Genomic DNA, 22,666 nt, shown 5'->3' on the forward strand with positions numbered 1-22,666 from the left:
AAGCATTTAGCCGGCAGATAAATCTATACATGATTCTTAAGTCTGCCTTAAATTTGGTAAATTCTCATATGTTTCTATATTTTAGACTTTGACGAGCTACAATAAAGGGATTTGTTGTTGTACCTGATACTTTCCAATGTTGATAATAATTTGTAATAATAATAATTTGGCAGGGGGTCGAAATTAGGCACAACATCGGTAAGGGTCGTGAAATCCCCTCTTTCAGCACTAGTGCTTCAAAAGCTTTGAAGAGACTCAATCAATGGGCGTGGAAAGATGGGAGGAGGCCACGTGGTGGGAAATAAGAGCGTACTATTGAGCCAACAACAACATAAACCCAAAAGGAGAAACACTTACCAAAAGCCGTTGGTTGGGTAAAACTCTACGAGCTGTTGTGATAAAAGTTGGCACCGCGTGCGTCTTGTTTTAGAATAAGATTTACAGACATTTACCATACGTGGAGGCATTTAACCTCAAATCTCCCGCCTGCAGCCAAAGTCTAGCTGACAGAAGCCTTACAGTATCTTTGTATTAATGCATTTACGATTCATGTGCAACAACGCCGATGTTTGAAAGGCCGCCACCTCTCATATGGAGATGTACTGAGACTCTAATGTCGTGAAAAATGCCTTCGTGCCAATTACAATTCAGAATAAACAAAACTCCTTATTGTTGGTTTTAAACGAAATAAGCCACGCACCATGTCTTTTATAATAAAATAACGGATGCTATCAGTGTCTTCGATCTTGTGCAAAACGATGCAGTGCTTTAGTGTTTGTTCTTATACAATTACAGAACCAACTGTCTGATGTTTCTTACAGCATTGAGAAATTCTACACGCTAAACCCGCAGGATGATCGCACTGCTGAACTAAAGCTCCACTGCACAATGACAATGTTTTGGCGCCCGTCAGCCTACGTCATTAACCTGCGTCCAAATAGAGCAGACAAGACTGCAATGCATTCTCAAAAACTAGAAGAAAAGGGTTGGCTCGTTTATTTAGCCACTAAATTTCCGTGACAAATGACCTGAATTCGTACAGATCAATGTATTTGTGCATTCTGATGCGTGCATTTGCTTTATTTCAGCGTTTAGTTGCAAAATATAAAGGCACAAAATCTCAGCATTTTCTTGAGAAAGCCCATTTTCATCTGTTCATAATTCTGGAAGCTCTCCTCCTTTGTAAAATGATCGCGGCACCCAAACAAGCCGGTGGTATCGGTGGTTGATAGTCGGCCCAACACCTCTAGCCAACGTTTAGCTCTTTCAGCGTTGCGAGGGAAGCAGTGCAAATGCTGCTTGCTTTTGCACCGTACAAAAGCACATTTTCGACCTATGTTTCTGAATGGTTACATTAAAATCCGCATGTCAATCAAAATATAAGACCACGCCCTCACGAGTATTGGGAGAGGTACTAAGTGAAATCAAACAGTACATCAAAACTAAAAATCGAATTCTACAAAATATTTTTTTCTCTCTCCCGGATGCTCTCAGATAATATATTATATTAGTATAATATTTGGTTTAGTTCTGGATATAAAAGGACCTAAATCAACCACTAAAAACTGTTAACTACACAAATCGAATTCTACAAAATATTTTTTTCTCTCTCCCGGATGCTCTCAGATAATATATTATATTAGTATAATATATTGGTTTAGTTCTGGATATAAAAGGACCTAAATCAACCACTAAAAACTGTTAACTACACCTCTATAAATGTTTTTATTGTTTCACAACAACTTAATACTACAAAGTACAGAAGACTGTACTTTTAAAAAAAGAATGTGAGTGCGACTTTTTTAGTTTACATCTGGCGATTCAGAGTTGTGTGTGTGTGTGTGTTAATGACAAAATAAAAAAGGTAATAGCAACTTTTTCTCTCACAATTCTGACTTTATTTTTTCTTGTGATTGCCAAGTTAATATCTTGCAATATAACATATAAACTAAGAATTGCTTAAAAATAAAAAGTAGGAAGAAAGATGAAAAGTTGCAATTAACTTTTTATTTTTTTATCCTGTGGTGGAAACAGCTTCAATTAAAAAATCCCATCCATACTGTTTTGATTACTCATTGGATAAACATCTAGAAATTGGGAAAGAACCTTCAAAAGAAAACACTCTGGTCTAAGGAGGTGTTTTATTAGAATAAACTGCTGTGTGACATGCAGCTTTTGTAAGCTGACCAGCCATTACATTTATTTCAGCCATCAGCCGAAATAATAAAATAAAAAATGAACTTATACACCACTAAGGTGTGATTGTGTTTTAAATGTTCCAAAGCCATAACTGAAGAGACTGAGCAGGTGTCATAGACAGTACTGTCCATCCAACTGGCTTCACTTCTTTTTGGGCTGATTAGGTGTGTTGAATTTGAAAAAGATGATGTCACCATCTTCCACAATGTAGTTCCGCCCCTGTTGTCTGTATTTTCCCGCAGCCTGCAAGTATTTGACAACATTATCAGTTCAGTATTTAACCTTTAACAACCCATGCTGTTTTATGTCATCAAGCATGCCATTAAAATCTTACTTTAGCTGCGTTTTCACTGCCTTCATCCTTAAAGTCTGTAAACTTCATGACTTCGGCCATGATGAAGCCTTTCTCAAAGTCTGTGTGGATCTTTCCAGCTGCTTGCGGGGCCTTGGTGCCTTTCTGTAAGGTGTTCAAACACATGCATAACATTTCAGAGGTCCAGCAGAATATATCAGTGTTAAATGTGTTTCTGAACATGTGCTTTACTCACCCTGACGGTCCATGCACGGACTTCATCAGGTCCTGCTGTGAAGAAGTACTCCAGCTGCAGGGCTGAGTACCCACTCTTGATGATCTTAGTCAGAATACTGAAACAAAGAATTAAAAATTCACAACGTGAAAAACATGAAGGGAAAAATTATAACACTACAGAATAAGCATGACAGACTACAGCATTTGCAGGCTATCTAAGATGTACCAAAGTTTATTTTTTCATTCTCCATCGGAACAGATTTGGAGAATTGTAGCATTACATCACTTGCTCACCAATGGATCCTCAGCAGTGAATGGGCGCCGTCAAAGTGAGAGTTCAAACAGCTGATAAAAGTATCTGATAACAGCAATCCACACAAGCTTTTCATTGATTAATTGATGGACTGGAGTCATGTTGATTACTTGTGCATTATTGTAATGCTTTTATCAGCTGTTTGGGCTCTCATTCTGATGGCACCCATTCACTGCAGAGAAGCCATTTGTGAGAAAGTGATGTAATTTCCCCTTTCTCCAAATCTGATGTGATGAAGAAATAAACTCATCTACATCTGGGCTGGCAAATATTCATTTTGGATGAACTATTCTTTTAAATTCAGCAAAGAGGAAAAAGAAGGAGAATAAATCTCGACCTCTGTGTTTTGTTCTCCTCACAATATTTCTGTTTCTCTTCATCAGTCATATCCTGATAATTGCTCTCAAATCCCCCACTGAACGGGATGACCAGCGCACATGGATCATGAACGTCAACCCACTCCTTGATCTTCACCAACCTACAAAACAAAAAAAAAGGTTTACATCGGCGGTCCTAAAATCAGATTACCTGGAGGCTGATAGCTACAAAACAAAAGGCATTTATCAATAGTATAATTATAATATATAGTTATTTAGAGTGACTCATTTCTCCATTATACCTAGTATACTGCTCTGCATGTTTCCTGGAGTAATGACACCGGAGACTTGATTTCTTGAAAATCACAATAAATTAGGAAGCAGTGCTATTAAAAGGATAGTTGACCCAAAAATCTAAATTCTGTCACCATTTACTCACTTATGTTGTTCCAAACCGGTATGCATTTCTTTCTTTTGCTGGACAGGAAAGAAGATATTTTGAAGAAAACAATTTTGTGTCTATATAATGGAAGTCAATAGGAAGCATAAATGTTTCTTTAGTAAAAAATGTTTAGTTCTTCAAAATATCTTGTTTTGTTTTTCACAAAAGAATAAAAGTCTGTTTGGAATGGCACGAGAGTGAGTAAATGATGACATTTTTCATTTTTTGGTGAACTATCCCTTTAAGAGGCCATACACATACAGTGGTGTGAAAAAGTGTTGGCCCCCAATATTTAAATTTGTTTGATGATCTGAAACATTAAAGTGTGACATCAGGAAATCAGGAAGGGGGCCAACACTTTTTCACACCACTGTATCTATCAGTCTTTGATATAACATTAAGTTGTTTAAAGTTATACATAGCATTTAATGTACACATATGACATTTGTAAATCAATTTCATTTTAGTTGGACAAGGAAAAAGACAGTCTAAACTAAAAACGCAACTGAAAAGTGCAACAACACAATAGGCATTCAGAGTTTAAACAGCGCCATCATTTAAATCTGAAAATCTTGTTTTGTCATTTACTATACAGGCAATAGTGAACAAGTGAAAGATTTTGTGCAATTTATGTATAAACACTTGAGGAAGGCTTCACACGCTGGCCGGTAAACTGAGACCCATGTTTAACATGGTCCAGAGGTTGTGTAACACCAGCACAGAAATAACTGACTAACAGCAGATGAACAACACTTTATCTTACCATTTATTCTTTTTCCTGATGTAATCTTTCTCCGAGAGGTTTACCAAGTAGATCATCGGCTTGGATGTCAGGAACAGGTACTTATTCAAAACCTCAATCTAAAGATCAAGAAAAAACAGTGTAAAACCAAAACCTTAATCTGAGCAAATATGTTTTCAGGTTTGCTTATGTTCCCCTCAACAAAAAGTGAATAGGATTTTTCCATTAGCTTTTGTATTACTAAAAAAATAAGCTCTGTGACCATATTTACATATTTTGCTCATCAAGATAATCTTCACAAATGAAAACAACTTTCATCAAATTTGGAGCCTAAATACAATCACGTCCAAGTAAAAAACTGAAAAGTTAAAATAAACTACAAACTATTCCACTAAGCTTAAAATAGTTCACATCAGTGCGAGTATAAGCACAACAAGGCTTTAAAAGCAGACTAGTGAGTAGATGAGTTTTTCTGTTTAGCATGATGATAACAACCTCTGTAATGACATTTATTAAGGAAGAGGATTTGGGTGTTTTTCACCCAAAAATGAAAATTCTGTCATTAATTACTCACCCTCATGTCGTTCTAAACCCGTAAGACCTCCGTTCATCTTCGGAACACAAATTAAGATATTTTTGATTAATTCTGAGAGCTCTCTGACCCTCCCAGAGACAGCAACTACCACGTGTAATTACCACGTGTAATTACCACGATCAAGGTCCAGAAACGTAGCAAGGAGATCGGTAAAATAATCCATGTGACATCAGGGGTTCAACCGTAATTTTACGAAGCTACGAGAATACTTTTTGTACGCAAAGAAAACAAAAATAATGACTTTATTCAACAATTTGTCTCCTCCGCGTCACCCTGGTGCCATTTTGGAGAATATCCGCTGGACGTAAACAGCGTATGCTGTTCTGTGTCAGCTGCGTCACGTGGATACGTTGTTTTCGTTCAAATAATTTTTTCGTTCAAATAATTTTACCGATCTCCTTGCTACGTTTCTGGACCTTGATCGGGAGGTCTCCGAATTCATCAAAAATATCTTAATTTGTGTTCCGAAGATGAACGGAGGTCTTACGGGTTTAGAACGTCATGAGGGTAATTAATGACAGGCATTTTTGGGTGAACTAACCCTTTAAAGTAATTATAATGTGAGATTAAACTCGTTAAATTACAAGAATAAAGTCGTTGTGTTTTGAGAAAAAACACGTTAAAGTAAATACTGAGAATAAACATTAAATTACGAGAATAAAGTCGAAATAAGAGTTTTTTCTCGAAACACAACTTTATTCTCGAAATTTAATGTTTTAATTCTCAACATTTTATTTCAGCATTTTTCATGAAATTTAACAAGTTTAATCTTGCATTATAATGACATTAATCTCAAGATGGATTAATTTTTTTATTATTGCTTGGCCCTAATCCTCTTCCGTAATTTAGCCATTCATTAGCAACTGCCTTTTTCAAGACAAAGTGTGTATTAGTGATGTATTTTATGTATTTGAATAGAATGTGAAAATATGTGTTAATCACAGACATTTAATCAAAAAACCTTTCAAAAACACATGAACCGAAAGTACAGAAATGCTAACTTGTTTCTGGGTTTTAGGACTCATTTAGATTAAAAATGATTAAAAAAAAATTTAAAAAAAAGATTTTAACCTCTTTGTCATTCCATTCATGGTAATAACGGACATGTTTCTTTTCATCAACAACCCAGGACTTTACTTTACACATGATGTCCTGCAAGCAGAGAAAACATTAAAAAAATTTTAGTGCATGATTCTCTGCAGGCTTTCTGTTAATGTACAAAGTAGGAAGAATGTTTTAATTCTGTAGTAGTCAGATGTATACTGGGATATATAGTTCACTCACATATTCAGGTTTGAGTTTTTTGTCTCCTCCCCTCACAGCGGTTTTCTCAAGCTTATCAATGATTGGCCCAATCATCTCTTCATCCTTCATCCTCAGCTCTTCATGAATGATCTCTATATCCCTCACTGGGTCAACACAGCCCTCAACGTGGATAATATCTTCATCCTCAAAGGCTCCTACACACAAATGGTTGCATATACACATTATCAGGGTTGTTTTATTTAAAATACAAACATGGAACAAAACATCAGGTTTCTCAGGCATTAATTTCCACACAATTTCCATTTCAAGATTTAAAGAGGACACACATTTCCATATGTATGTTAGATAACTATCACAATGTAAATTTACATATTATAACTGTAGAAGTTTTCAAGGCTTTTTGTAAATTTGTACCTAATTTCATGAGGTTTTTTAACACATTTTGTCGAATTCTTTCTTCCTTATTTTCAACTACACTTCAACTAGCAGAAAAATTCTTCATATAACAGATATGAGAAATTTACTAAAATCTAAAAATCAACAAATGATCTTCTGAAATGCTTTGAAATGGATATCTACTTACGTGTCATGTGAAAGATGGCATCACAGGCACTGATGTGGGAGAGGAAGGCGTTACCCAAACCCTGGCCTGCGTGAGCCCCTTTCACTAAGCCAGCAATATCCACCACGTTCAGAAATGCTGGAACCTTACTGGAAGGAAAGATAAAAGAGAAATTAAGATCATGTCACTGATGACTAGAAACAGAAGCTGCTGATAATTGTATTATGCAGACATGCAGTGGGCACCTGGCTGGTTTATGGTACTGGCAGAGGAAGTCAAAGCGCTCATCTGGAATGGGCACACGGCTCTCGTTTGGGTCGATGGTGCAAAAGGGAAAATTCTCAGCCGCTGCCTGACTCTTTGTCAGAACATTGAAGAACGTTGACTTTCTGAAATCACAAATGAATTGAGATAAGTGACAAGAACATGGATCAGTGACACTTTGTTATGCATAATAAACAAACAAATACTGGCTTTATATACAGAGACTCAAGCTGTGTTCAAAATTGCAAACTATCTAGTTGATATTACACTTACTTCACCTCTTTAAAAAAGTATGTTCCATATAGTATTAATACAATTCGGACATATTACAGCCATGGTGTTGTCACTGTCACATGACCTACCAGGGTCAGTTGCATTGCTTCGCTGTATTTTTTACATACTGTTTTGTGAATACTATGAATTTGATGCATACTCTTTTGGTGAACCTTTTTTGCATACTATATAGCATGGAAGGCTGCAAAGTCGGACACAGCCCAACTTTGTTGCCATTCAAAAACGCCTGCCCATTCTGTAGCAGGATGATGTCATTCTCATAATGCACCATGATCATGAGTCATCATCCTTCTAATAATTTCACACAGTACAGCAGGATAGGTCTGCATTAAGCACGAATAAAATGCAGTTGGGTCAAGCATTCGCTCTTTATCATTTCTGACATTATTCCACTGCCGATGTCAAACTAAAGACCCAGCGCACATGCATACAGCCAGAATGCCAGCTGGGAGTGACACGCACCCTACATTTGGTAACCCAACAATTCCAATTTTCAAGGAAGTCCCGAAACGTCCAATCAGGGGGGGCTGTTTTGGTCCATCTCCCTTCTTTGGAGGCATCTGTGGAGAGAAAACAATAATACCTACTTTCGCTTTAATGCATTACATAATTGACCAAGCAAAACAACCAGTCATGCAGCTACTACACCTTTTTAGGAGCCATGGTTAAATGCTGTCAGTACTACTCTCTTGCAATATTACCAATGGAGTATATTTTGCATAATTAAGATGCAGTAGAAGCCAGGCAACGTGTAACTTCTTTGCCTGGCTAACTGCAGTAACTAGTTACCATTTCACGACAGTGAAACCAGTGGCACCAGGATCCCAAAATAGACCCCACATTGAGTGTAAACTGATCGGACTTATCCACTGTAAGAGAGGCTAAATATATGCCCTTCCCTGGACAAGTAAGAGAAGGCATACGTGTATCATAATCATATCGGTTACTTTTTAAAAATCTCTGCACCACTGCCAACTGACAGCCGGGTTAGTGGCGGTAGGGGTGCTTCTTTACTCGCTAGGAAGCCAACAGAGACCATCAATACCCTCATCCCCTATTCATTAGAGTGTATAGCTGGTTAGCATGCCGGTCATATGAAGGGGCCAATGCAATAAAATAGACAATTTAAGCACAAATAGCACGTCAAATCGATGCATATATAAATAAGATAAAACGTATGCTTATATCACCTTGATATCACAGTATGTCTATCAGGAGAAAGGGAATTTCGCTGAGCTCAAATAAACTCACGCTGCTCCACACTTCGGCCGATGAAACGGAAAGAATGTGCATACCGGAAGAGTCCTGAATCCTCACATTGTGATTGGTCGAAACGAGCTACGACGTAATGACGTTCGGGTAAACGCATGCAAGATGACGTAAACGCCTAAGGAGCCACTGAGAAAAGTTTTAATGAGTCAAACGAGAGTGGAAAACTCAAACCTGAAATACGATCAGACACTCCTAAAGATTGTTGGGGGAAAAAATTGAATAATATGGCAAAACTCAGATGAGTCAAGTTGTTTCACTAGTTGTGAAGTATCTCACTAGCTATGAGCTTTTGAGTAAAAAAAAGTTACACAAATGATTGTTTTCTTTATGTTGGTTTCAATCACTAAAACATAAAAGGACAATTTTGCTGAATTCTGTCCTAAAATCTAAAACTAAATCTCAAATATCATTATATATTTTTGTAATAGCTGTTGTATAAACGCATTCAGATGAGTCAGGTGTATTACATGTGTCATACGGTGGCCTCAAAAAGTATTTCGGACAGTTCAGCCACATTTACAATATATGTAATTGCATTGGACAAATTATCAGACCAAGTGGCATATGTAAACAGATGATGCTAAAGCTTCTCTTAGAGCTAAATTCACTTCTCTGAGGCATTCTTGCAATTGCTTTTAACCAACTATATGTAAAGCCAAGATCACACATGTGTCCTACAGACTATCTTTAGTTGTAATGAATTACATTTACATTCACATTACACATGTTTAAATGCAGGGCCCTGCAACTGTCTTTGTTTTCTTACTGACATTTTTTTTTTACATTAACTGTTACTGCTGTTTAAGTCTCTAAATGATCTTACTGTAATAATAATTACTGTAATAACTTAAATAATATGCTTATACAGCAATTCATAATAAAATTTATTTTATTAACATTTAAATTTATTAAAATTCATTATAAAATAATCCATCAGCAAGAAGATGGGACGAGGATGCAGCTGTCTTTGAAGGGACCTGCTGTGATGACGGCCTTCAGGTGGCTATAAAAGTCACAGCAAAGATGGAGAATGAGACATACATCCTGAGGTCAGAGCAGTGGTGTAATGTAACGAAGTAATAATACTTCGTTACAGTACTTAAGTATTTTTTGGGAGTATCTGTACTTTACTTGAGTTTTTATATTTCAGCCAACTTTTACTTTTACTCCACTACATTTCCTAATTAAAGGGCTCATATGATGTTACTAAAAAAGAACATTATTTTGCGTATTTGGTGTAATGAAATGTGTTTATGCGGTTTAAGATTAAAAAAACACATTATTTTCCACATACTGTACATTATTGTTTCTCCTCTATGTAATGTAATGAAAATCCTTCATTAAAAATAAAATCCTTTCTGAAACGTGTCGATTTTTACAAAGCTCATCGGTCTGAAAAGCGAGGTGTGCTCTGATTGGCTTGTTTTTGCTCAATTTTGCCAACGAAAATAGTTCCAAACAAAGATCACAGCACTGTTTTGCGTCTCTGAGCAATGGACGGTGTTTACTTATTGAATGAATCAGCTTTTTGAACGAATCGGTTGAATAAATGATTCAGTGATTCACTCATACTTTTAATTGAGTATGGCTTTCAGGTACTTTATACACCACTGGGTCAGAGTCACACACACCACATGGGTTACTTGACAGGGTACCTTTTCAGAGTTACCCTGGTCCCAGAGCTTCTTATCCCGGCTTGAAGTTTCCTGCTACTGCAACCCCAGAACCCGTTACGGTTCCACAGCTCTGTGTCATGGCAGCTCCAGTTGCAAAGCTTTCCAGAGGTTCCTGAATCAACCAACCCGTCACACTGATGCCCGTCACGTCCGCCACAAAGGTTCCTCTCATGATGGTGCAGAGACTCATGCCAAAGAAGTTCCAGCCAAGACCGCCCCAGTGTTTCCTGTAGTAGTCTCAGCCAGAGCTGGTATCCAAGCTGCTCCAGTCCCAGAGCTCCTCTACAAACCTCCATGGTCCCAGAGGTTCCTGCTAAAGCCGCTCTGGTCCAAGAGGATTCTGTCACAGCTGCATCAGAGGATCCTCTTACATCTTCAGTATTTCCTGTCACTGGTGTGCCACAATAAAAATACTTTGTGATTGTGCAAATACACAAAAAATATGTTGTTTTAACAGGTAAACATATGATCTGGAAATATTAACCATTTCTATTTTTATGCTTGAATTGTAGAGAGGTTAAGCCTCCTGTTTTACTAGTTTATATTTATCACTTTGAATGTATATTTGAATAATAAACCCACCAGGTAAGTAATACCAGGTAAGGAGCATCTCAAAGAGGAGTCACATATGTGGCCCTCGATTTACTATTTGAAGCCCACATGGATATGGCAAGCCGTTTTAACATTTAATACACCTGGCTCTACTAGTCATAATTTAGTTTTGACTAGTGAAAATTCAAATTCCAGGTATCTATTCCACAATTTTGCCTCGTTGTAATTGTAATTAAGGCATCTACAATGTAACTATGTAATTATGATTATGAATACAACGTAATTATAGTCATAATATACACTGAAGATATCTACAGTGTTATTTTGACAAGCCAAAATATACACTGAAGATCATACCGAGTGTAATAGTGACGAGTTTCTGTTACAGAACTCGTTTGAGAGATTGTCAGGTTAGTGGGCCAAATTCTTACATGAATAAATAAATCACCATCACATTGCCCTGTAAAACATTGCCCTATGTATAAAACCTGCTCTGCAGTTGCCATTTAATAGATACAGCTTTTGACACTGTTTTTAACTTTAATGTATGAACAGTATTACAGAAATTAAACAATTTAAGACTTCAACAAAGAATAAACAGTAACTTTTCACCAGTAACTGCCCTCCTGAATTATAATGTCATTTCACATATCTAGATATAAATGTATGATATACTTAGTCATAGAAACATAAATGACATCACCTACAGTATATAGATTAACACCAGCAAAACATATTCCATAGATAAAAGATGCTTAATTAGGGAATTTTCACACTTCAGTCAACATGACGGTACATAAAATAGTGCTGTAGAAAATGGAGCGACCCCACTGTAAATTCCAGAGATTGTTCTATATTTCTGCTTAGTTAGCTCTAAAAATGTAACTGTGTAGGATAATTTTCAGGTTTGTAAACATGTCTTGTATTGCTTTGCTACAAGGCCATATAGTCTTGTCATCAAGACAAGGCTCACAAGTAACACAATGCATACAATTAAAATCCCAGTCGGAAGTGTTTTTACAGCACTTGTGTAGACAGCATATTTCAGCTTTTCAGTAACAATTTCATCATAATTAATGTAATTATAATTAGTTCACATTCAGAGGTCTACAAATGTGTCACATACTCTGTTCCAAAATCTTCTAAGGCAGCATCCCTGTCGTCTTGAAACCCCTAAGTGACTAATTAAAAAACACAGCAACTCTGTGCACCATACCAATAGGGTACTGCATAGAAGACTCAACTTGCAATAGATTTAAACAGTGTTCAACATCAGCATATATAAGAATAATACCCATAAATACATAGCGCACGTGAATACAAGATAAAATAACACATTTTTAATTCGCCTCATCCACCATCTTGGACTTATTTTCACTCAAGATTGTATCAGTGTATTCTGGGATTGCCTTTCCACAAAGGATACATGCTATGCTGCCTTAAAATTGGGCTAAAATTAGGAATCTTAGGAAGCAGCATAACCACGTTTCTCACCTTTCAAAACAGCCTTTGTGTCAGAAGCATGCCTATGATGCCTTAAAATGTTTTAAAAACTAGGTTTTGGAACAGAGCAAGTGTGTGTAATTTGAGGGCTGTTGAATGAGATAAAGGGAGAGTTCTGTGCTCTTTGCATGCCATGCATAGTAATTCAAGAAGTACAACAAAAACTGATGAGTTCTTGCTTGGGCTCGTATCACATTACAAAGTGGAGGTACATTTGAAGCAATACCACAGGGAGTTGGAAGCCATACAGATGGGTCACATGGAGTAAGACACCGTTCTTCTGCAGCTGTGTCCTGAAAGCAAGGCCACACCTTTCTATCTTTAGCCACGCCCACACACAGGAGCCAATGAACTTACTGCCAGTATACCAAACCATACTCATATACCAGTGAGTACACCTGTCAATCAAAGAAAGGATTCACCAACTGGTCCGGTGAGAGATTCAGAAGAAGCACTAGGAAGAAAGTGAGAGAAACAGATAAGAGAGAAAATGGACAGGAGTGTGTTTTTTTTCCCACACTTCACTTTTTAATGTAGATTCATCTTTAATGTTGATTCCCTCAACAGTGTATACCTGTGACTATGGCACTATTTAGTTTGTTAGAGCATCCTGACCAGTCCCTCACAGAAAACAGACTTAACAAATGGTGTGAGCATTGTTACTCCTTTCAGAAATATAAATATACAAATTGCTAAAATATATGACTGGTCTGTATTGTGTTATATTAATTTAATAATAAGCGTCTTGGTGGGCTTCCATCTCTTTCCCCATAATTTATTGTCCACTCTGTACTATGAATAAAAATGGCCCAGAAATGAACTAATAATAATATGTGTGCTTGTGATCCACAACTGGAGAATGTGGCTCGTGAAAAATGCTAAAAAAGTGCAAAAATGAAAATGCAATAGAAAACATCTAGAGTACACTGCAACAATACTGCTTCACATTTTAAATAAAAAATGATTCCAGTTTAACCCATTATGAAATATTTGAACATTAAACATCTCAAACACAGACTCGCCAGGGTTATCAATAACTTAAACTTAAATTAAAAGGAAAAAATACAACATACAATCATGTTTGTCATTGAAAAAAGAATGACAGAAACAAAAGAAAATATTAAAAATTATTTCATATTTAATATATTCATTATATTTCAGCTAGTTGCAAAGGAATCATTTCTCATTTTCTTTTAGTACTAAAATAACTAAAGATAAACCTGTAATAAAAATGTATAAAAACTATACAGACAAAAAATACTAAAAATGACAAAAACAAAAAAACTTAAACTTAAATTAAAAGTAAAAAATACAACATACAATCATGTTTGTCATTGAAAAAAGAATGACAGAAACAAAATAAAATATTAAAAATTATTTCATATTTAATATATTCATTATATTTCAGCTAGTTGCAAAGGAATCATTTCTCATTTTCTTTTAGTACTAAAATAACTAAAGATAAACCTGAAATAAAAATGTATAAAAACTATACAGACATATTTGGGGGGGAAAAAATAATAAAATGACAAAAACACAAAACAAAATTACTAACACTTTAACCACAATTAGAATAAAAATGGTGAATATAGAAATAAAGACAAATTAAAAATATGAATAAAAACTGTAACAGTATATCAGTGATACTAAATTAATACTGACACTCACCCTCTATTGCGAACAATATCCTGAACACACTGATCTTTGTGGTATCTCACAAACTGTGTACAGGTCAGTCGTATTTCCTCAGGAACAGCAGCAGACTCAAGGCTTTCATCCTCACCAAAACCACACAGAGCGGCCAGCCTACAAACACAGAATGCCGCTGCTGAGGCTACATCCAAAAATTGTCACAATAGAATCTAGAATAATAACACAAACATGGCTGATTTACCGCTTTTTGAATGGAAGAATAATAAGATGCTCATCCAACCCAAAAATTGCAAAGGAAATAAAACCCTGAAGGAGAAATAGGATATTTTAAATATTAACACCATCCCTTCATATGTATCAAGCTGTTATAAGTTTGCAGTGAGAATTGTGTGACTGTGGTCACCTGTCCATAATTGGCTACAGCACAAAAGAACTGCAGTTCGAGGTAAAGTCGTCCTGGATCAGCACTGAACAACCACCACAGACAGCTGGACAGGTTCTGAAATATACAAATAATCAGTCCCAAATATAAAAAAAGATTTTTGGAGGATGTTGTAAATAGTGGTCAGAGTATAACTGACAATGCATCATGGTGCTTACTTCATTAAGCGTGTGTATGTATGTGTTTTTTGGGAGTGTATGTCTTTCTCATACAGTATGTGGAGTGGACATACAGCCAGCATGCTGACAACGAGGAGCAGGCAGAGGAGCACATGTCGAGCTATCTGTCTCTCCTCCTGCACACGTGAAGAGCTTGACGCCTCTCTCAGGGAAATCCCTAGAACAGAAACATGCTTTTCCCTGATGAAACTTTATTTAATAACTTGATGAGAGTGAAATAAAAAAATATTTCAACCTGCTGAAGGCACTGGCGAGTCGTTAAGATGCCCAACTATCATATCTGGCATGGGTTCACTACAACAAACATCTGTCAACAACAAAGAAGAAGTTATACTACACATACATTCTAGAAATATGCACATAATTGGAAATGCACTACTGTCACCTTACTAAAAGGAATAGTTCACCCAAAATGAAAACCACCCTCAGGCTATCCAAGATATAGGCGAGTTTGTTTCTTTACTGCAACAGATTTGGTGAAATTTCGCATTACATCACTTGTTCACAAATGGATCCTCTGCAGTGAATGGGTGCCGTCAGAATGAGCTCACACAGCTAACAAAAACACCACAATAATCAATTAATGATAGATTAACTTCTTACAAACATGCAACTTTTCACTTCACAAGATGTTAATTGATGGACTGGAATCATGTTGATTGATTGTGGATTATTGTGATGTTTTTATCAGTTGTTTTTATCAGCTCTTTCTGACGGCACCCATTCACTGCAGAGGATCCACTGCTGAACAAGTGATGTAATACTAAATTTCTCCAAATCTGTTCTGATGAAGAAAAAAACTCATCTACATCTTGGATGGCCTTAGAGTGTGTACATTTTCAGAAAATGTTCTTTTTTTTGGGTGAACTATTCCTTTAAAGGGATAGTTCACTCAAAAATGAAAATCTAACATTATTTTCATTATTTATTCAACGTCTCAGTGTTTTTTTGTCCATACAAAGAAAGTCATTAGGGTCCAGTGTTGTTTTGAACTGCAGTGACTTTTATCACTCAGACAAAAACAGCTGAAACATTCTTAAAAATATCTTTTGTGTTCCGCAGAAGAAAGAAAGTCAGATTTAGAATGACATAAAGGTGAGCAAATAATGAAGAATTTCATTTATGGGTGAACTCTCCCATTAAGTTATTTGCTTTTTTACTTTTAGTTCCCCAATACTGAATATACGCACATGCATACAGCAGAATTATATAGTTACCTGTGTTAAGGCTGCTGTAGGTTTGCTCGAGCTCAGATGAGTGCTGGTTCTCTGTCTGGGCTTGTCTCACATCTTCTGATGTGCCTGTCATGGAGTTTTGATCTAGGGCTTGATAGTTCTGCTCCTCCTGGGCCCCTCGGCTCAAACCCATCAAAGACAGACCACCCAACATGATGCTGCAACCCAGAACTACCACAGTACACACAATCTGAAGAAAAAGAGAGAATGGAAGGGGGTGGGGAAAGAAACAAGTTAATAGACAGACACAAATAAACTGTGACATGCATTGTGAGGTTTTGTATAAACACAGTCAAAAATCCCAACCTACCTGCCCCTTGCCATAAAAGAATGCGGAGTCCAAGTTGTCACTCATTCTTTGTCCTACCATGAGTAGCCCACCCACAATCAGAAAAGGAACTCTAAGATAGACAAAATTAAAACACAAAAGGTGTTTTCTCCAATGAATTTGCAGTTCTGCAGTATAATTTCCTGTCAGTTTCAAAGCATAATTTAATGTAATGTCATTTAATTTAACTTGGAAAATAAAAAAATTGAATGAATTTATTTTTGAATAATAAATACACACGCATACACACAGACACACACATATATACTCACCCCCAACCAAAGATGATGAAAAAGATAGGTTTCACTTTCAAGTTTTCATTTCTGCCCAATAAAGTAAGAGCGAACGCCAAAAGACCTACAACACAATATCTACACAACTGCTAAACATCGCTACAACTGCACAACACAAAGGAGATGTACTGCAACCTAAAATCACACAATGAAAATGACCCTTATCCATAAAGTATTGTTTAATGTGTGTGTGTGATGATTCATTACCTGTCCACATGTAGGTACTGTAAAGAGACCCATAAAGCAGAGTAAAGGTGAGAATTTGGCCAAACACGTTCCCCTGCTTCAGAAAAATCTTCCACAACATCATTGACACGCACGCTAGTAGCTGCATTAGAGACAAAAAACATAGCATACTTAGGAATACCATACTGAGGAAAAATATGTTAGAACAACTTGCTGGTTGCCAGGGCATTGCTTTATGGCTGCTAAGGTATTCTGTTTTTTAGTGTTAAGAGTATTTAGGGTAGTTGCTAGTCAAAAGATCCCTCAACAAGAGGTATGATTTAGGTCCCTCATTCAGTATATGTCTATAGAATAATGAATGTCTGTCTTTGTGCAAGATTATGTACCTGTGCTAAGAACAGATTTGTGGCAAACATATGCGGCAGCCTCCTAAACTTCTTACTCAGTAGCATGACAGCAAGGGTCCAACCCTGCAACACACACACACACACGCACACACACACACACAAACATTCTGGTAATCCAGATTTTGTAACTCATTGTTTCTGGGATCACATATTTCAGATATTTCTCTGTTTGATGTAGAACCTTTGATTTCTAATCCTCTTAATATTACTATATAGGCCTATGTTCTCTATGGTTACACGTGCATATTAAGCCAGGTCTCTCAAAGCCAGATCTCTCCCTCTCAAATATATAAAACATAAAAAGAAACCTAGAAACCTGAATAAAATAGAATAGAATAGAATAAGTGAACAGGATAGAAACAGAAACAAAAAACAGATAAGACAGAAGAGGACTTGAACAGAATACTCTAGACTAGAATAGAATAGACGTGAACCAGAAGAGACAGAAGATGAAAACCAATAAAATAGAAAATAATAGAACAGAATCAAATAGAAAGAAGAAGAGAACAGAACCGAATAGAAGCAGGAGTGAACCTGACCAGACAGAAGCAGTGAATAGAATAGAATTAAGTGAACAGAATAGAATTAAGTGAACAGAACTGAATAGATCAGAAGTTAACAAGAAGAGACAGAAGAAGGGAAGTGTACCTCACCTGAATAGAATAGAATAGAATCAGAAATAAACCATAAGTAACAGGAGAAGAGAAGAAACCCTAAATTAAATAGAACAAAATACAATAGACAGACAGAAGTAAACATACAGAACAGAATAGAATCAGAAATGAAACATAAAACACAGAAGAGAAGAGAAGAGAAGAGAAGAGAAGAGAATATATCTAACTGAATAAGTCTGTAAGCAAATGACATGCATTCTTTTACATATTAACCCACACACACTCACCAGGGCTATTAGGCTGACAATGCTGATGTTAAAGCTCACGTCCTGCAGCTCCGTCACCAGGGATGTGGCCTCCATCCACGGAATGGTCAGTAACCATGCCGACACATACATGATGGGCGCTGATAGGAACGTGCTAATGGCCATACCAGAGGTCACCTACCACACACAATACACTTGTACTGATTTGTGTTGGCTACATTTTTAATAGCAATGACTGAGTCTGAGTGACATTTGCAGGAATTCATTCATCGCTTACCACCTCCAGCTCCATGTTGTACTGGACAGCATATATGGCCACACTGGGAGCGGTAGGGAAGACTCCATAAAGGAAAGCATAATCAGACAGGCTGGAGTGATTTACAGAGCTGGAATTACCAGCATCCAACAGCTCCACCATGTCCTTACACAACAATGGCATAACTAGTCTGGAAAACAGAAACACATAGTCATAAATCTGTCTAAATTGTATGGACCAGCACTCAAATAATATATTTATGCATATATTCAAGATCTATGCATTTTAATAGCATATAAAATGTACATTATTTGCATTACACAGTTATAACAAAAAACAACGTACTAAACTTAATGTGATGCATATTTGTTAGTCATACATAAAGGAAACAAGAATGAGATGTATGTAATAGTACTAATAAAGCAAATATGTTTTAAATACACAAGAACCAGGTTTATATACTTATATACAGTAAATCAAATATATGATACATGATCTCATACATTTTAAATGACTGAATCTTGCTTGTTCCACAGCTAGCCATATTTAAATAATGTTCTGACTTTTAACTGATTCAATGTAATTATTTATTTGCTGATTGTAAATATTTTGAATACATAAATATGATTATTTAATTAAAATCAAATACAATGAAAAAATTGCAGCCTGATGATCAGTCTTATTTCAGTATTATTTATAAACTGTACTATTTTAAACTATTCATATTTTTCAGTTAGATTAAATTTGTATATTTTCAGCTTTCCTTTTTATTTTAGGTTAAGTTTTAGTAATTGTGTTATGTGCTTTTGTTATTTTTATTAGTTTTATGTTTTTAAATGTTTCTTTTTACCTTTAATTTAGGTCACACTTTAGTTTGGGGACCAATTTTCACTATGACTTTTGCTTCAATAAACTCCTAATTTGCTGCTTATTAATAGTTAGTAGGGTAGTTGTTAAGTTTAGGTATGGGGCAGGATGAAGGGATGTGAAATATGGTTGTGCAGAATAAGGCATTAATATGTACTTTATAAGTTCTAATAAACAGCCAAAATGCTAGTAATATGCATGCTAATAAGCAACTAGTTAATAGTGAGAATTGGTCCATAAACTAAAGTTTTACTCTCTACTTTTAGCTAACAAAAACAACTCTGCTGATGATAAGTATGTCACATCGGTCTGATAGTAAAATTTGCTACAACTGTTATAATCTTAGCAACCTCATAAACCAAATAGTGTGGAGTTCAAAACTACAATCTTCTGGTCCCAGATATTTAACCGCTATGCCAAAACACCCCACATACAACTAATTTTCACTCACAGTTTGGCAGTGATAAGCAGGATGAGGGAAACCCCAGTGCTGCGTGTGAGTTTACCCATCTGTCCCACCATGTTCAGGCCCAGATAAAAGAGTGCCGCCCCTCCAAAAGAGTTTGCCAGTCCATCAACAAACTCTCCTAGCAAAACAGGCACACGTCCACCAAACAGGAAATGAGAGAGAATTCCAACAATAACCATGAAGACTATTGGGTTCTTCAAAACCTGAAAAAAGAGAAAAGATTAGAATAACGTAAAAAAGGATGGCATCAACAGAAACTTCTGGATCAAGATAAACACACGCACCTGCAGTATGACTGTAAAGATCACATGCAGTTTGCTGTAGTTGCGGTCATTGGTGTGTCTCCATCTCTGAATCTCACACAAAGCAAAGCCCACAGGGTTCAGCAGCATCAGAGACACAGGAGCCACCAAATATATATACTGCATATACTCTGGGTGCGAAGTCCTGTACAGCGCATCCACTGTATGAGGAAAATTATCTCATGATTATTGACACAAAATCAATTTTTTGTACACAACCGTATGTGCATGTGTACTTTAGATGTATTTCTCACCTATAGGATATCCCAGTGCAAAGTCATTGCTCTGAGTGGCAAAGATAGCAAACAGCCCAGCTTTACTGTATTTGCTCTCAGGATTTGCCACCAACAGCGTCAGCACACAAACTAGCAAGAACACACACACTTTTGCGATCAAAATGCTCCATAGAAAAGACCAGACGACATGTTCAAACTGCAGCTGCACCATGTTCTTGAAGAGCAACGCAGGAAGTGCGAAACATGACACAAAACTTCCCAGGCCTTTGACCTGTCCGACGCTGATGATGTCACTGAGACCCGCCACATAGCCACACAGGATGATGCCAAAGCACTCCAGCAGAGCCGGGAAAAGTTTGTCGATAGACATGGCCGGTGCTCCAAGAGGGCTGTGAGTGATGTTGAGGCCATGAATGGTGACATACTGGCCCTCCATGATGATGAGGTTGACAGGGACCACTGAGAGATGATCTAACGGTGCAAATCAGGAAGCTAGGAACAGTAGTATAATATTCGAAGTCTTAAAATAAATTACCAAAGATGTTATTATGATAAACAAGGCCATTGAATGCAGTCAAATCAGCTACATTTATCATCTGTACTACAGACGTTTCAGTCTTACCTTGCGAGAAAAACAACAGATATATAACTGTTGTCGATGACGTACCATGTGTTCACGTGTCGAGATGGTCGATACATGGACTAAATATCATGTTGTAAAAGAAAAACACAGCCGAAACATCAATGCTTTCACTCTGCTCACAGCATCTCCAGCGCTTCGGTATTCCGTTACTTTCAATGTCAAATCACTGAATGACTGACGCGTGAGTCCGCCTATGTCGTTGCAAGCTCCGCCTTATTTCGTCTGGTGATGTCGCTGATTGGTGGAAATGTTAGCGTATATGCTGATATTCACGGAACATTCTCAAGTGATTGGCCAGAGTCATGCGCGCTAGTGGATGGGAGTCATTTTGCCTCTATTATTAGTTTTTTTTTTTTAAATTGCAGTAAACAACAAGGATTACAGTACGTACAAAACAAACAGTAAAAAACAGTACGTACAAAACATACAAAATACCAATCAATAATAAACTACTTGCGGTGCAAATCAGAAAGCTAGGAATAAAAAAACAGTCAGAGAGAAGGAAAAACCTCTGTGAGAAGCAAAGTCAGGGCTCAACAAAAGAACGGCTGCCCTATATGCCACTGTTTTCTAGCAAAAGTGTGTTTATGAATTTGTAGCTGCCAAGGACTTGTGCAATTTCAGCTATAAATTATAAAAATACATTATATTAATATATAAAATAAACAAAAAAATTGTATTGCTGTAACTTGTTTTTCTAAATAAATGGCTAATAGTAAATCAGAAATATATTATTACAATTCTTAATATTATTGTTGTTATTATTATTAATAATAATAATAATAGATTACCTCGCCTACTACCTACAACAACAATAATAATTACAATAATAACATATTTTTAGAAAAAAGAAAATAAAAGAAGAGAGAAAAAAAAGGCATACAAATAGAAATACAAGTATATTAGGGAAAAATCTTAAACATGGCACAAATTCTAGATGTTTTTATAGCTTTCTTGTTAACAGACGTTGAAATTGTATTTAAATACAACTTCAGTTCTTGTCTTGCCTCTATTATTAGTAATGAAGGAATCTGTTGAGAGAATTCCACAAGGCCTTGTTGACCACATATTTCTTTTTTAAATAATTGGTTTCTTTTAATTTATTAAAACACACACACACAAATAATAAATAAAATTGCACTGAAATTATAAAGAACATGCTTACAAAATACATTAAAGTTGTCTACTGAAAATGCAAGAAGAGCTTAAAAAGAACTGAATACTGAAATGCGTTATTTTAATGAAAGGACAAATCCAGCTTCACTTGCATATTTATTTAGAAAACAACATATTTGGCACACCAGAATAGCAAAGACTGTTTGTAATAAAGTAAATATACAAATTAAACAACATAATATGTTGTATGAAATGTGCATTTACGAGCACAAAGAGAACAACTAAAGTACCACATTAAGACATAACAGAACAGAAATCAGAGGACTTCATTATTACTAATAATGTTGGTGGCAAATATTGTTTCTTTTTGGCTGTGCAATCATCTCTCTCCTCTCTAATAAATTCAAGATGCTTCAGATGTTATGCTACATTGCATATATCACTGAAAATTTCCTTTTTAATGTTTCATTAAAAGGCCTTTGTAAGTCATCTCTTTATGTAAACAAACATAAGGCAGCATAAACCAAGCCACTGCTTGGCTTCTTGATTCTTTCAAAGTATATAAATGAAGAAAACAAATGAAATGTAATTCAAGGTATGATACACTTATTGAATATACTTTTAGTCAAGCGATTTAGGCAAATATAA

General features: G+C 36.2%; 2 protein-coding genes and 1 long non-coding RNA gene across 6 annotated transcripts; 1 reads left to right on the forward strand and 2 right to left on the reverse strand.

Annotated features, from left to right (window-relative positions):
* Positions 1–2,122: 2,122 nt before the first annotated feature.
* Positions 2,123–8,815, reverse strand: LOC107705555 (obg-like ATPase 1). Of its 2 annotated transcripts, none has more exons than XM_016508877.1 (11): positions 8,714–8,815; positions 7,986–8,083; positions 7,211–7,354; positions 6,987–7,114; positions 6,422–6,597; positions 6,209–6,289; positions 4,564–4,661; positions 3,379–3,519; positions 2,748–2,844; positions 2,534–2,656; positions 2,123–2,442 (listed from the first exon to the last, which is right to left on the reverse strand). In XM_016508877.1, exons 2-11 carry the CDS (start codon positions 8,081–8,083, stop codon positions 2,341–2,343), a joined length of 1,188 nt encoding a protein of 395 aa, XP_016364363.1. In that variant the 5' UTR covers positions 8,714–8,815; the 3' UTR covers positions 2,123–2,340. The 2 variants fall into 2 exon arrangements, with proteins under 2 accessions (XP_016364363.1, XP_016364362.1); XM_016508876.1 differs by lacking the exon at positions 8,714–8,815 and adding an exon at positions 8,172–8,273.
* LOC107705572 (uncharacterized) lies at positions 4,277–21,858 on the forward strand. Its single transcript, XR_001636076.1, has 4 exons — positions 4,277–4,286; positions 12,985–12,991; positions 15,866–15,872; positions 21,771–21,858. It is a non-coding gene; the product is annotated as an uncharacterized LOC107705572 (long non-coding RNA).
* Positions 11,612–21,045, reverse strand: LOC107705544 (integral membrane protein GPR155-like). 3 transcript variants are annotated; one of them, XM_016508860.1, is made up of 17 exons: positions 20,927–21,045; positions 20,278–20,751; positions 20,006–20,184; positions 19,704–19,924; positions 18,407–18,575; positions 18,151–18,306; positions 17,229–17,312; positions 16,864–16,984; positions 16,636–16,720; positions 16,346–16,436; positions 16,018–16,225; positions 15,036–15,107; positions 14,854–14,957; positions 14,583–14,678; positions 14,421–14,485; positions 14,195–14,332; positions 11,612–12,980 (listed from the first exon to the last, which is right to left on the reverse strand). In XM_016508860.1, exons 2-17 carry the CDS (start codon positions 20,693–20,695, stop codon positions 12,932–12,934), a joined length of 2,256 nt encoding a protein of 751 aa, XP_016364346.1. In that variant the 5' UTR covers positions 20,696–20,751; positions 20,927–21,045; the 3' UTR covers positions 11,612–12,931. The 3 variants fall into 3 exon arrangements, with proteins under 3 accessions (XP_016364346.1, XP_016364345.1, XP_016364347.1); XM_016508859.1 differs by having other exon boundaries at positions 20,882–21,045; XM_016508861.1 differs by lacking the exons at positions 11,612–12,980; positions 14,195–14,332 and having other exon boundaries at positions 14,780–14,957; positions 20,882–21,045.
* Positions 21,859–22,666: the final 808 nt, after the last annotated feature.

The sequence above is a fragment of the Sinocyclocheilus rhinocerous genome, unplaced genomic scaffold (genome assembly GCF_001515625.1).
Source record: "Sinocyclocheilus rhinocerous isolate Xijiao unplaced genomic scaffold, SAMN03320098_v1.1 scaffold504, whole genome shotgun sequence".
In the NCBI taxonomy this organism is placed as follows: domain Eukaryota; kingdom Metazoa; phylum Chordata; class Actinopteri; order Cypriniformes; family Cyprinidae; genus Sinocyclocheilus; species Sinocyclocheilus rhinocerous.